Source organism: Salmo salar, chromosome 15 (genome assembly GCF_965601325.2).
Source record: "Salmo salar chromosome 15, fSalSal1, whole genome shotgun sequence".
Lineage (NCBI taxonomy): Eukaryota > Metazoa > Chordata > Actinopteri > Salmoniformes > Salmonidae > Salmo > Salmo salar.
The window spans coordinates 114,852,501-114,867,500 of record NC_138305.1 but is presented as its reverse complement, the minus strand read 5'-3'; the positions used below and the strand labels follow the sequence as shown (position 1 = coordinate 114,867,500).

General features: G+C 45.6%; 1 protein-coding gene across 3 annotated transcripts in view; it reads left to right on the top strand.

Moving 5' to 3' along the window:
- LOC106572978 (neural cell adhesion molecule L1.1) overlaps positions 1-15,000 on the top strand; it is an 81,096-nt gene that overhangs the window by 38,870 nt on the left and 27,226 nt on the right. For all 3 annotated transcript variants that reach the window (XM_082962312.1, XM_082962311.1, XM_082962313.1), the window contains exons 14-15: positions 6,579-6,649; positions 7,283-7,502. In XM_082962312.1, the coding sequence (XP_082818438.1) occupies positions 6,579-6,649; positions 7,283-7,502 (291 nt within the window). The remainder of the gene's footprint in view (positions 1-6,578; positions 6,650-7,282; positions 7,503-15,000) is intronic.

Below are 15,000 nucleotides of genomic sequence, written 5' to 3'. Positions count from 1 at the left end.
AGGGGGTACCGGTACAGAGTCAATGTGGAGGCTATATACAGGGGGTACCGGTACAGAGTCAATGTGGAGGCTATATACAGGGGGTACCGGTACAGAGTCAATGTGGAGGCTATATACAGGGGGTACCGGTACAGAGTCAATGTGGAGGCTATATACAGGGGGTACCGGTACAGAGTCAATGTGGAGGCTATATACAGGGGGTACCGGTACAGAGTCAATGTGGAGGCTATATACAGGGGGTACCGGTACAGAGTCAATGTGGAGGCTATATACAGGGGGTACCGGTACAGAGTCAATGTGGAGGCTATATACAGGGGGTACCGGTACAGAGTCAATGTGGAGGCTATATACAGGGTGTTACGGTACAGAGTCAATGTGGAGGCTATATACAGGGGGTACCGGTACAGAGTCAATGTGGAGGCTATATACAGGGTGTTACGGTACAGAGTCAATGTGGAGGCTATATACAGGGTGTTACGGTACAGAGTCAATGTGGAGGCTATATACAGGGTGTACCGGTACAGAGTCAATGTGGAGGCTATATACAGGGGGTACCGGTACAGAGTCAATGTGGAGGCTATATACAGGGGGTACCGGTACAGAGTCAATGTGGAGGCTATATACAGGGGGTACCGGTACAGAGTCAATGTGGAGGCTATATACAGGGGGTACCGGTACAGAGTCAATGTGGAGGCTATATACAGGGGGTACCGGTACAGAGTCAATGTGGAGGCTATATACAGGGGGTACCGGTACAGAGTCAATGTGGAGGCTATATACAGGGGGTACCGGTACAGAGTCAATGTGGAGGCTATATACAGGGGGTACCGGTACAGAGTCAATGTGGAGGCTATATACAGGGGGTACCGGTACAGAGTCAATGTGGAGGCTATATACAGGGGGTACCGGTACAGAGTCAATGTGGAAGCTATATACAGGGTGTTACGGTACAGAGTCAATGTGGAGGCTATATACAGGGTATTACGGTACAGAGTCAATGTGGAGGCTATATACAGGGTGTTACGGTACAGAGTCAATGTGGAGGCTATATACAGGGTGTTACGGTACAGAGTCAATGTGGAGGCTATATACAGGGGGTACCGGTACAGAGTCAATGTGGAGGCTATATACAGGGGGTACCGGTACAGAGTCAATGTGGAGGCTATATACAGGGGATACCAGTACAGAGTCAATGTGGAGGCTATATACAGGGGGTACCGGTACAGAGTCAATGTGGAGGCTATATACAGGGTGTTACGGTACAGAGTCAATGTGGAGGCTATATACAGGGGGTACCGGTACAGAGTCAATGTGGAGGCTATATACAGGGGGTACCGGTACAGAGTCAATGTGGAAGCTATATACAGGGTGTTACGGTACAGAGTCAATGTGGAGGCTATATACAGGGTGTTACGGTACAGAGTCAATGTGGAAGCTATATACAGGGTGTTACGGTACAGAGTCAATGTGGAGGCTATATACAGGGGGTACCGGTACAGAGTCAATGTGGAGGCTATATACAGGGGGTACCGGTACAGAGTCAATGTGGAGGCTATATACAGGGTGTACCGGTACAGAGTCAATGTGGAGGCTATATACAGGGGGTACCGGTACAGAGTCAATGTGGAGGCTATATACAGGGTGGTACCGGTACAGAGTCAATGTGGAGGCTATATACAGGGTGTTACCGGTACAGAGTCAATGTGGAGGCTATATACAGGGGGTACCGGTACAGAGTCAATGTGGAAGCTATATACAGGGTGTTACGGTACAGAGTCAATGTGGAGGCTATTTACAAGGTGTTACGGTACAGAGTCAATGTGGAGGCTATATACAGGGTGTTACGGTACAGAGTCAATGTGGAAGCTATATACAGGGTGTTACGGTACAGAGTCAATGTGGAAGCTATATACAGGGTGTTACGGTACAGAGTCAATGTGGAAGCTATATACAGGGTGTTACGGTACAGAGTCAATGTGGAGGCTATATACAGGGGGTACCGGTACAGAGTCAATGTGGAGGCTATATACAGGGGGTACCGGTACAGAGTCAATGTGGAGGCTATATACAGGGGGTACCGGTACAGAGTCAATGTGGAGGCTATATACAGGGGGTACCGGTACAGAGTCAATGTGGAGGCTATATACAGGGGGTACCGGTACAGAGTCAATGTGGAGGCTATATACAGGGGGTACCGGTACAGAGTCAATGTGGAGGCTATATACAGGGGGTACCGGTACAGAGTCAATGTGGAAGCTATATACGAGGGTGTTACGGTACAGAGTCAATGTGGAGGCTATTTACAAGGTGTTACGGTACAGAGTCAATGTGGAGGCTATATACAGGGTGTTACGGTACAGAGTCAATGTGGAAGCTATATACAGGGTGTTACGGTACAGAGTCAATGTGGAAGCTATATACAGGGTGTTACGGTACAGAGTCAATGTGGAGGCTGCAGTGGGGGAAAAAAGTATTTGATCCCCTGCTGATTTTGTACGTTTGCCCACTGACAAAGAAATGAGCAGTCTATAATTTTAATGGTAGGTTTATTTGAACAGTGAGAGACAGAATAACAACAAAAATATCCAGAAAAACACATGTCAAAAATGTTATAAAATGATTTGCATTTTAATGAGGGAAATAAGTATTTGACCCCCTCTGCAAAACATGACATAGTACTTGGTGGCAAAACCCTTTTTGGCAATCACAGAGGTCAGACTTTTCTTGTAGTTGACCACCAGGTTTGCACACATCTCAGGAGGGATTTTGTCCCACTCCTCTTTGCAGATCTTCTCCAAGTCATTAAGGTTTCGAGGCTGGCGTTTGGCAACTCGTACCTTCAGCTCCCTCCACAGATTTTCTATGGGATTAAGGTCTGGAGACTGGCTAGGCCACTCCAGGACCTTAATGTGCTTCGTCTTGAGCCACTCCTTTGTTGCCTTGGCCGTGTGTTTTGGGTCATTGTCATGCTGGAATACCCATCCACGACCCATTTTCAATGCCCTGGCTGAGGGAAGGAGGTTCTCACACAAGATTTGACGGTACATGGCCCCATCCATCGTCCCTTTGATGCGGTGAAGTTGTCCTGTCCCCTTAGCAGAAAAACACCCCCAAAGCATAATGTTTTCACCTCCATGTTTGACAGTGGGGATGGTGTTCTTGGGGTCATAGGCAGCATTCCTCCTCCTCCAAACACAGCGAGTTGAGTTTATGTCAAAGAGCTCCATTTTGGTCTCATCTGACCACAACACTTTCACCAGTTGTCCTCTGAGTCATTCAGATGTTCATTGGCAAACTTCAGATGGGCATGTATATGTATTCTTGAGCAGGGGGACCTTGCGGGCGCTGAAAGATTTCAGTCCTTCACGGCGTAGTGTGTTACCAATTGTTTTCTTGGTGACTATGGTCCCAGCTGCCTTGAGATCATTGACAAGATCCTCCCGTGTAGTTCTGGGCTGATTCCTCACCGTTCTCAGGATCATTGCAACTCCACGAGGTGAGATCTTGCATGGAGCCCCAGGCCAAGGGATATTGACAGTTCTTTTGTGTTTCTTCCATTTGTGAATAATCACACCAAATGTTGTCACCTTCTCACCAAGCTGCTTGGCGATGGTCTTGTAGCCCATTCCAGCCTTGTGTAGGTCTACAATCTTGTCCCTGACATCCTTGGGGAGCTCTTTGGTCTTGGCCATGGTGGAGAGTTTGGAATCTGATTGATTGATTGCTTCTGTGGACAGGTGTCTTTTTACAGGTAACAAGCTGCGGTTAGGAGCACTCCCTTTAAGAGTGTGATCCTAATCTCAGCTTGTTACCTGTATAAAAGACACCTGGGAGCCAGAAATCATTCTGATTGAGAGGGGGTCAAATACTTATTTCCCTCATTAAAATGCAAATCAATTTATAACATTTTTGACGTGTTTTTCTGGATATTTTTGCTGTTATTCTGTCTCTCACAGTTCAAATATACCTACCATTAAAATTATAGACTGATCATTTCTTTGTCAGTGGGCAAACGTACAAAATCAGCAGGGGATCAAATACTTTCCCCCCCCACTGTATATACAGGGTGTTACGGTACAGAGTCAATGTGGAGACTTGAGATTGAGGGCATCAAGCTTAGATTGTAGGACGGCCGGGATGCTAAACATATCCCAGTTTAGGTCACCTAACAGTACGAACTCTGAAGATAAATGGGGAGCAATCAATTCACATATGGTGTCCAGAACACAGCTGGGGACAGAAGGTGCTCTATAGCAAGCTGCAATGCTGAGAGACTTGTTTCTGGAAAGGAGGATTTTTAAAAGTAGAAGCTCAAATTGTTTGGGCACAGACCTGGATAGTAAGACAGAACTTTGCAGGCTATCTTTGCAGTAGATTGCAACTCCGCCCCCTTTGGCAGTTCTATCTTGTCGGAAAATGTTATAGTTAGGGATGGAAATTTCAGGGTTTTTGGTGGTCTTCCTAAGCCAGGATTCAGACACGGCTAGGACATCTGGGTTGGCAGAGTGTGCTAAAGCAGTGAATAAAACAAACTTAGGGAGGAGGCTTCTGATGTTAACATGCATGAAACCAAGGCTTTTACGGTTACAGAAGTCAATAATGAGAGTGCCTGGGAATGGGAGTGGAGCTAGGCACTGCAGGGCCTGGATTAACCTCTACATCACCAGAGGAACAGAGGAGGAGTAGGATAAGGGTACGGCTAAAGGCTATAGAACTGGTCGTCTAGTACGTTCAGAACAGAGAGTAAAAGGAGCAGGTTTCTGGGCACGGTGGAATAGATTCAAGGCATAATTTACATACTAAGGTATGGTAGGATGTGAGTACAGTGGAGGTAAACCTAGGCATTGAGTGACGATGAGAGAGATATTGTCTCTAGAAACATCATTTAGACCAGGTGAGGTCACTGCATGTGTGGGAGGTGGAACTAAAGGGTTAGCTAAGGCATATTGAGCAGGACTAGAGGCTCTACAGTGAAATAAGGCAATAATCACTAACCAAAACAGCAATGGACAAGGCATATTGACATTAGGGAGAGGTATGCGTAGCCGAGTGATCATAGGGGTCGGGTCCAGTGAGTAGGCTGGCTAGAGACACAGCGATTCAGACAGCTAGCGGGCCGGGGCTAGCAAGCTAGCAGAAGGGCCTTAAAGGGACGTCACAACGGAAGAAGTCTGTTTTAGCCTCCTCGTGCAGTTCCTCCTCTTGCGGAGCCTCCTTGTGCAGTTACGTCAGTAATCCAGTCGTGATGGATCGGCGGGGCTCCGTGTCACCAGTAAAAGGGGTCCAGGCCATTTGGCAAAATAGGTATTGTAGCCCAATAATTGGCTGATGGACATCTTCAGCTTGCCGGGAGATGGGCCTAGCTCGAGGTTAGCTCCAGGCTAACTGGTGCTTGCTTCGGGACAGAGACGTTAGCCAGGAGTAGCCACTCGGATAGCAGCTAGCTAGCTGCGATGATCCGGTGTAAAGGTTCAGAGCTTGCGGTAGGAATCCGGAGATGTGGTAGAGAAAAAAGCAGTCCGATATGCTCTGAGTTGATATCGCGCTGTGCAGACTGGCAGGTATTGACCGAGCTGAGACTGGCTGATGTCCGAGTTAATGGTGAGGACCGCTAGCAGTGGCTAACTGACTACCAGTTAGTAACTAGTTAGCTGGCTAGCTTCTGATGGGGGTTCCGGTTTTAAAGTGTAAAAAAATAGCAGATCTGTTCCACATTGGCTGAGGCGGGTTACTTCAGTTGGTGTTATAACTCTCTCTCTCTCTGATTACATTAGAGTCTATTGTGTTTATAACTCTCTCTCTCTCTCTGATTACATTAGAGTCTATTGTGTTTATAACTCTCTCTCTCTCTGATTACATTAGAGTCTGTTGTGTTTATAACTCTCTCTCTCTCTCTGATTACATTAGAGTCTGTTGTGTTTATAACTCTTTCTCTCTCTGATTACATTAGAGTCTGTTGTGTTTATAACTCTCTCTCTGGCTACATTAGAGTCTATTGTGTTTATAACTCTCTCTCTGATTACATTAGAGTCTGTTGTGTTTATAACTCTCTCTCTCTCTGATTACATTAGAGTCTGTTGTGTTTATAACTCTCTCTCTGATTACATTAGAGTCTGTTGTGTTTATAACTCTCTCTCTCTCTCTGATTACATTAGAGTCTGTTGTGTTTATAACTCTTTCTCTCTCTGATTACATTAGAGTCTGTTGTGTTTATAACTCTCTCTCTCTCTCTGATTACATTAGAGTCTGTTGTGTTTATAACTCTCTGATTACATTAGAGTCTGTTGTGTTTATAACTCTCTGATTACATTAGAGTCTGTTGTGTTTATAACTCTCTGATTACATTAGAGTCTGTTGTGTTTATAACTCTCTCTCTCTCTGATTACATTAGAGTCTGTTGTGTTTATAACTCTCTCTCTGATTACATTTTAGGCTGTTGTGTTTATAACTCTCTCCTCTCTCCCCCCTCTCCCCCCCTCTCTCTCCCCCCCTCTCTCCCCCCTCTCTCCCCCCCCTCTCTCCCCCCCTCTCCCCCCCTCTCTCTCCCCCCTCCCCTCTCCCCCCCTCTCTCTCTCTAGTTCCTGAAAGTTACCCCCGACATGTGCGTAGTGAGTCTACAGAACCAGGAACACTGGTCATCATGTGGGAGGTACACAACACGCTCTGTTTCCTGTCTGTCTGTCTCCTGTCTGGTACACAACACGCTCTGTTTCCTGTCTGGTACACAACACGCTCTGTTTCCTGTCTGGTACACAACACGCTCTGTTTCCTGTCTGGTACACAACACGCTCTGTTTCCTGTCTGGTACACAACACGCTCTGTTTCCTGTCTGGTACACAACACGCTCTGTTTCCTGTCTGGTACACAACACGCTCTGTTTCCTGTCTGTCTAGTTCCTGTCTGTCTGGTTCCTGTCTGTCTGTCTGTCTGTCTGTCTGTCTGTCTGTCTGTCTGTCTGTCTGTCTGTCTGTCTGTCTGTCTGTCTGTCTGTCTGTCTGTCTGTCTGTCTGTCTGTCTGTCTGTCTGTCTGGTTCCTGTCTGTCTGTCTGTCTGTCTGTCTGTCTGTCTGTCTGTCTGTCTGTCTGTCTGTCTGTCTGTCTGTCTGTCTGTCTGTCTGTCTGTCTGTCTGTCTGTCTGTCTGTCTGTCTGTCTGTCTGTGTGTGTGTGTCGAAAATGGACTTACGTCTGTATAACTTGCTTGCCTGTGTGTGTGTGTGTGTGTGTGTGTGTGTGTGTGTGTGTGTGTGTGTGTGTGTGTGTGTGTGTGTGTGTGTGTGTGTAGGAGATTGACCGTCGTTTGTACAACGGGTCGGGGTTCCAGTATAAGGTGTCATGGCGACAGATTCAGGAGCAGCACTGGAGCCATAGCCATGTTCCCCATCCTCCCTACCTGGTGAACCGAACCAGAGCGTTCTCTGGTTATGAGATGAAGGTCCAGGCTGTCAACTCTCTGGGAGAGGGGCCACATCCTGTTCCTGTTATAGGACACTCTGGAGAGGACTGTATGTATTCACACTCACACACACATACACACACACACACACACACACACACACACACACACACACACACACACACACACACACACACACACACACACACACTTTCCCCCACAACAACCATGGACTCATAGATTCTCCACAGTTGCACCATCCCAGAGCCCAACTCAAGAAAGATTCTCCTCGTTTTTGTTGGTTATGTTGACATAGTTCTGCCTATGGGGGAATATGGGGGAGGGAATGCTGTCACCTCCAGGTAGGTGTTTGTCCCCCTGTGTGCTGAGGGTGTCAGGAAATGGTTTATCTCTCCCTCTAGGATGGAGAAACTGTCTTCATTATAGTATGGGTATTCTAGTGGAGGGATATAGGTAGGATGGAGAAGCTGTCTTCATTAAAGTATGGGTATTCTAGTGGGGGGATATAGGTAGGATGGAGAAGCTGTCTTCATTATAGTATGGGGATTCTAGTGGGGGGATATAGGTAGGATGGAGAAGCTGTCTTCATTAAAGTATGGGGATTCTAGTGGGGGGATATAGGTAGGATGGAGAAGCTGTCTTCATTAAAGTATGGGGATTCTAGTGGGGGGATATAGGTAGGATGGAGAAGCTGTCTTCATTATAGTATGGGGATTCTAGTGGGGGGATATAGGTAGGATGGAGAAGCTGTCTTCATTATAGTATGGTGATTCTAGTGGGGGGATGTAGGTAGGATGGAGAAGCTGTCTTCATTAAAGTATGGGGATTCTAGTGGGGGGATATAGGTAGGATGGAGAAGCTGTCTTCATTATAGTATGATTCTAGTGGGGGGATATAGGTAGGATGGAGAAGCTGTCTTCATTAAAGTATGGGTATTCTAGTGGGGGGGATATAGGTAGGATGGAGAAGCTGTCTTCATTATAGTATGGGGGATTCTAGTGGGGGGGATATAGGTAGGATGGAGAAGCTGTCTTCATTATAGTATGGCGATTCTAGTGGGGGGATATAGATAGGATGGAGAAGCTGTCTTCATTATAGTATGGTGATTCTAGTGGGGGGATATAGGTAGGATGGAGAAGCTGTCTTCATTATAGTATGGGGGATTCTAGTGGGGGGGATATAGGTAGGATGGAGAAGCTGTCTTCATTATAGTATGGGGATTCTAGTGGGGGGATATAGGTAGGATGGAGAAGCTGTCTTCATTATAGTATGGGGATTCTAGTGGGGGGATGTAGGTAGCACACAGGAGGACATTTTTCTCTGTTGAGATCATTTCCTTAATAATTTCTAACCAGATGTAGAATATTCATTTTTTGACTAATTTAATAGAGTGAGTTAGGTCTGCTCTATACCAAATTAGCATACCCCCTGAGTCCCTTCCCTGTTTCACACCTGGTAGTTTGGTGGATGGGACAACCAGCTCTCTGTAACCTAGAGGGCAACCAGTGGGTCCATCTTCTCTATACCATGTTTCTTGTCGAATTAAAATGTCTGCATTTCCAATTTATTTGATGAGGTCTGGGTTCCTGCTCTTTAGGCCAAAGGCAGATGAACTCAGACCTTGTATGTTCTAGGATGAGATATTTAAAGCTTTGTGGTCCATAATAAAGATTTTAAAAAATATATATATATTATTTCACCTTTATTTAACCAGGTGGGCTAGTTGAGAGCAAAATCTCATTTGCAACTGCGACCTGGCCAAGATAAAGCAAAGCAGTTCAACACATACAACAACACAGAGTTACACATGGAATAAACAAACATACAATCAAAAATACAGTACAAAAATCTATATACAGCATGTGCAAATGAGGTAAGATAAGGGAGGTAAGGCAATAAATAGGCCATGGTGGTCGAAGTAATTACAATATAGCAATTAAACACTATAATGGTAGGATGTGTAGAAGATGAGTGTGCAAGTAGAGATACAGGGGTGCAAAGGAGCAAAAAATAAATAAATAAATAGCAGTATGAGGATGAGGTAGTTGGATGGGCTATTTACAGATGGGCTGTGTACAGGTGCAGTGATCTGTGAGCTACTCTGACAGCTGGTGCTTAAAGCTAGTGAGGGAGATATGAGTCTCCAGCTTCAGTGAGTTTTGCAGTTCATTCCAGTCATTGGCAGCAGAGAACTGGAAGGAAAGGCGGCCAATGCAGGAATTGGCTTTGGGGATGACCAGTGAGATATACCTGCTGCAGCGTGTGCTACGGGTGGGTGCTGCTATGGTGACCAGTGGGCTGAGATAAGGCGGGGATTTACCTAGCAAAGACTTGTAGATGACCTGGAGCCAGTGGGTTTGGCAACGAGTATGAAGCGAGGGCCAGCCAATGAGAGCATACAGGTCGCAGTGGTAGGTAGTATATGGGGCTTTGGTGACAAAACGGATGGCACTGTGATAAACTGCATCCAATTTGTTGAGTAGAGTGTTGGAGGCTATTTTATAGATGACATCGCCGAAGTCGAGGATCGGTAGGATGGTCAGTTTTATGAGGGTATGTTTGGCAGCACGAGTGAAGGATGCTTTGTTGCGAAATAGGAAGCCGATTCTATATTTCATTTTTGATTGGAGTTGCTTAATGTGAGTCTGGAAGGAGAGTTTACAGTCTAGCCAAACACCGAGGTATTTGTAGTTGTCCACATATTCTAAGTCAGAACCGTCCAGATTAGTGATGCCGGATGGGCGGGCAGGTGCGGGCAGTGATTGGTTGAAGAGCATGCAATAACTTTTACTTGCATTTAAGAGCAGTTGGAGGCCACAGAAGGAGAGCTGTATGGCATTGAAGCTGGTCTGGAGGTTAGTTATCACAGTGTCCAAAGAAGGGCCAGAAGTATTCAGAATGGTGTCGTCTGTGTAGAGATGGATCAGAGTCTCACCAGCAGCGAGAGCGACATCATTGATGTATACAGAGAAGAGAGTCGGCCCGAGAATTGAACCCTGTGGCACCCCCATAGAGACTGCCAGAGGTCCGGACAACAGGCTCTCCGATTTGACACACTGAACTCTGTCAGAGAAGTAGTTGGTGAACCAGGCGAGGCAATCATTTGAGAAACCAAGGCTGTTGAGTCTGCCAATTAGAATGTGGTGATTGACAGAGTCGAAAGCCTTGGCCAGGTCGATGAATACGGCTGCACAGTAATGTCTCTTATCGATGGTGGTTATGATGTCGTTTAGGACCTTGAGCGTGACTGAGGTGCACCCATGACGAGCTCTGAAACCAGATTGCATAGTGGAGAAGGTACGGTGGGATTCGAAGTGGTTGGTAATCTGTTTGTTGACTTGGCTTTCGAAGACCTTATAAAGGCAGGGTAGGATAGATATAGGTCTGTAGCAGTTTGGGTCTAGAGTGTCTCCCTCTTTGAAGAGGGGGATGACCGTGGCAGCTATCCAATCTTTGGGAATCTCAGATGATACGAAAGAGAGGTTTAACAGGCTAGTAATAGGGGTTGCAACACATCCGTGTTTACGGATTTGGGGTTGTACCTGGTGGGGTCATTGATAATTTGTGTGAGATTGAGGGCATCAAGCTAAGATTGTAGGATGGCCGGGGTGTTAAGCATGTCCCAGTTTAGGTCACCTAGCAGCACTAGCTCTGAAGATAGATGGGGGGCAATCAGTTCACATATGGTGTCCAGGGCACAGCTGGGGGCAGAGGGTGGTCTATAGCAAGCGGCAACGGTGAGGGACTTGTTTCTGGAAGGGTGGATTTTTAAAAGTAGAAGCTCGAACTGTTTGGGCACAGACCTGGATAGTAAGACAGAACTCTGCAGGCTATCTCTGCAGTAGATTACAACACCGCCACCTTTGGCAGTTCTATCTTGGCAGAAAATGTTATAGTTAGGGATGGAAATTTCAGGGTTTTCGGTTGGTCTTCCTGAGCCAGGATTCAGACACGGCTAGGACATCCGGGTTGGCAGAGTGTGCTAAAGCAGTGAATAAAACAAACTTAGGGAGGAGGCTTCTAATGTTAACATGCATGAAACCAAGGCTTTTACGGTTACAGAAGTCAACAAATGAGAGCACCTGGGGAATAGGAGTGGAGCTAGGCACTGCAGGGCCTGGATTAACCTCTACATCACCAGAGGAACAGAGAAGGAGTAGGATAAGGGTACAGCTAAAGGCTAAAATAACTGGTCGTCTAGTACGTTCGGAACAGAGAGTAAAAGGAGCAGATTTCTGGGCGCAGTAGAATAGATTCAAGGCATAATGTACAGACAAAGGAATGGTAGGATGTGGATACAGTGAGGGTAAACCTGTGCCTACAGCGACGATGAAAGAGATATTGTCCCTAGAAATATCATTTAAACCAGGTGATGTCACCGCATGTGTGGTAGGTGGAACTAAAGTGTTAAATAAGGCGTATTGAGCAGGGCTAGAGGCACTACAGGGAAATAAGGCAATAAATACTAACCAAAACAGCAATGGACAAGGCATATTGACGTTAGCGAGAGGCATGCGTAGCCGAGTGATCATAGGAGTCCAGTGAGTGGCTTCAGGCAGCTTGCGGGCCGGGGCTAGCAAGCTAACAGAAGGGCCTTGGAGGGACATCGCGACGGAAGAAAGTCTGTTCGGGCCCCCTCGTACTATTACATCGGCAGACGGATCAGCAGGGCTACGTGTGGTAAACCAGGCCAATTGGCAGAATAGGCCAAAGAATTTGTCCGGTGGGCCTCTTAACCTGTTAGGGACAGACGTTACGCTAGCGGAACGCCTCAACAATATCCAATGGTATAGAATCGCGTGGCGCGAATTACAAATACCTCAAAAATGCAAAAACGTATATTTTTCAAACATATGACTATTTTACACCATTTTAAAGACAAGACTCTACTTTATCTAACCACATTGTCCGATTTCAAAAAGGCTTTACAACGAAAGCAAAACATTAGATTATGTCAGGAGAGTACCCAGCCAGAAATAATCAGACACCCATTTTTCAAGCTAGCATATATGTCACAAAAACCAAAACCACAGCTAAATGCAGCACTAACCTTTGATGATCTTCATCAGATGACACTCCTAGGACATTATGTTATACAATACATGCATGTTTTGTTCAATCAAGTTCATATTTATATCAAAAACCAGCTTTTTACATTGGCATGTTTTGTTCAGAACTAGCATACCCACCGAAAACTTCCGGTGAATTTATAAATTACTCACGATAAACGTTGACAAAAAACATAACAATTATTTTAAGAATTATAGATACAGAACTCCTTTATGCAATCGCGGTGTCCGATTTTAAAATAGCTTTTCGGTGAAAGCACATTTTGCAATATTCTGAGTAGATAGCCTGGCCATCACGGCTAGCTATTTTGACACCCACCAAGTCTGGCACTCACCAAACTCAGATTTACTATAAGAAAAATTGGATTACCTTTGCTGTTCTTCGTCAGAATGCACTCCCAGGACTTCTACTTCAACACCCAATGTTGTTTTGGTTCCAAATAATCCATAGTTATATCCAAATAGCTCCGTTTTGTTCATGCGTTCAAGTCACTATCTGAAGGGTGACGCGCCGGCGCGTTTCGTGACAAAAAAATTCAAAATATTCCATTACCGTACTTCGAAGCATGTCAAACGCTGTTGAAAATCTATTTTTATGCGATTTTTCTCGTAAAATAGCGATAATATTCCAACCGGGAGACGTTGTATCCGTTCAAACCCTGAAAGAAGAAAATGGAGTCGTCACATGCACGCGCGCGCGCCAGTGCCATTGTTCTCAGAAGTACCACTCACCAAAACCCCTACTGTTTTTCACCCAGAGAGAGAGCAGAGTTATCATTCAACATTCTGGCGCCTTCTGAGAGCCAATGAAAGCCTTAGAAAATGTCACGTTACAGCAGAGATCCTGTATTTTCAATAAAGAGGCTACAGAAGGCCAAGAAATGGTCAGACAGGGCACTTCCCATATAGAATCTTCTCAGGTTTTGGCCTGCCATATGAGTTCTGTTATACTCACAGACACCATTCAAACAGTTTTAGAAACTTTAGGGTGTTTTCTATCCAAGTCCAATGTGCTCTGGACAGTTAGCGGATGGGATTTCATTGGACGAAGCGACGGCGGAGCCAGTTGATATAAACCCCATCGGCGGATCACATCGGTGGTCCAGTCCTGATGAGTCGGTGGGGGTCCAAGACAGTTGGCAAAAATAGGTATTGTAGCCCGAGTAGTGGCTGATGGACCTCTTTGGCTAGCCGGGAGATGGGCCTAGCAAGGCTAACTCCAGGCTAATTGGTTATTGCTTCGGGACAGTGACGTTAGCCAGGAGTAGCTACTCGAATAGCAGCTAGCTAGCTGCGGTGATCCAGGTTAATTTTTTATTTGTTTTTAAGTTCAGAGCGGCAGGAATCCGGAGTTACGGAGAAAAATAAGTCTGAATTGCTCTGGTTTGAGTCGCGCTGTGCAGACTGGCGAGAGTTGTCCGTGCTAGAGGTGGCTGATGACCGCTAGCTGACTACTAACTAGTAGCTAGTTAGCTGGCTAGCATCTGTTGGAGTTCCGGTTCAGGCGACGGTTCAGACGACGGATCAGCAGGGCTCCGTAGTGGCTAAAGAATTTGTCCGATGGGCCTCTTCAGCTAACAGTCCGATGTACTTTAGACAGCTAGCGGGCCGTGGCTAACTAGAAGCCAGTTAGCTGGCTAGCTTTTGATGAGTTGATGAGTTCTTAAGTATAAAAATAGCAGATCTGTACCACATTGGGTGAGGCGGGTTGCAGGAGAGTATATTCAGTCCGTAGATAGAAATTGATATTAAAATATTAAATATATATACAAAAAAAAACAAGGAAAAACAATGTGTACAAGGGACAGGAAGGGACAAGAGAAAAACACATGTCTGACTGCTACGCCATCTTGGAATACACTGAGTGTTGTTTTGGCTTGGACCAATACTCTCTGTCTCTCTCTCTCTCTGAATTAAATTTGCTTTATTGGCATGACGTAACAATGTACATATTGCCAAAGCTTACTTTGGACATTTAAAATATTAACATAATTAATAATAATGATAAATATTGTCATCGGGACAACAGTAACAACCATACATTGAACAATAACAAGAACAACAATAACCAAGTGTCAAAATAACCGTACACTGAACAACAACAATAACAATAAGCATAGAGGACATGTGCAGGTTTATTGGTCTGTCAGACACTGTTCCTCATCTTATGGCAGGCAGCAATGTAGTGCGCTGCCAACCCACAGCTCTCTGCGTCCTCCCCCAACAGGACGGGTAGCCTATTCTCATCAGAGAGGTCTTTGAAACCTTGAATAAAGGGTTTCAAATTTTGGGAAATTACATTCTCTAATTGTTTATATATTTTTGCAGTGGTTGCACAGCCTTTTCTCTACAGGGAGCCAGGTTTTCCTGTGTCTACCCTTCTCAATGGCAAGGCTGTGCTCACTGAGCCTGTACTTTGTCAAGGTTTTTCTAACACAGAACCCAAACCGGCTGCACACGTGCAAACGTACAAACTACAACGTGCAAACACGTGCGCCATCGTGCATACATTTGTTT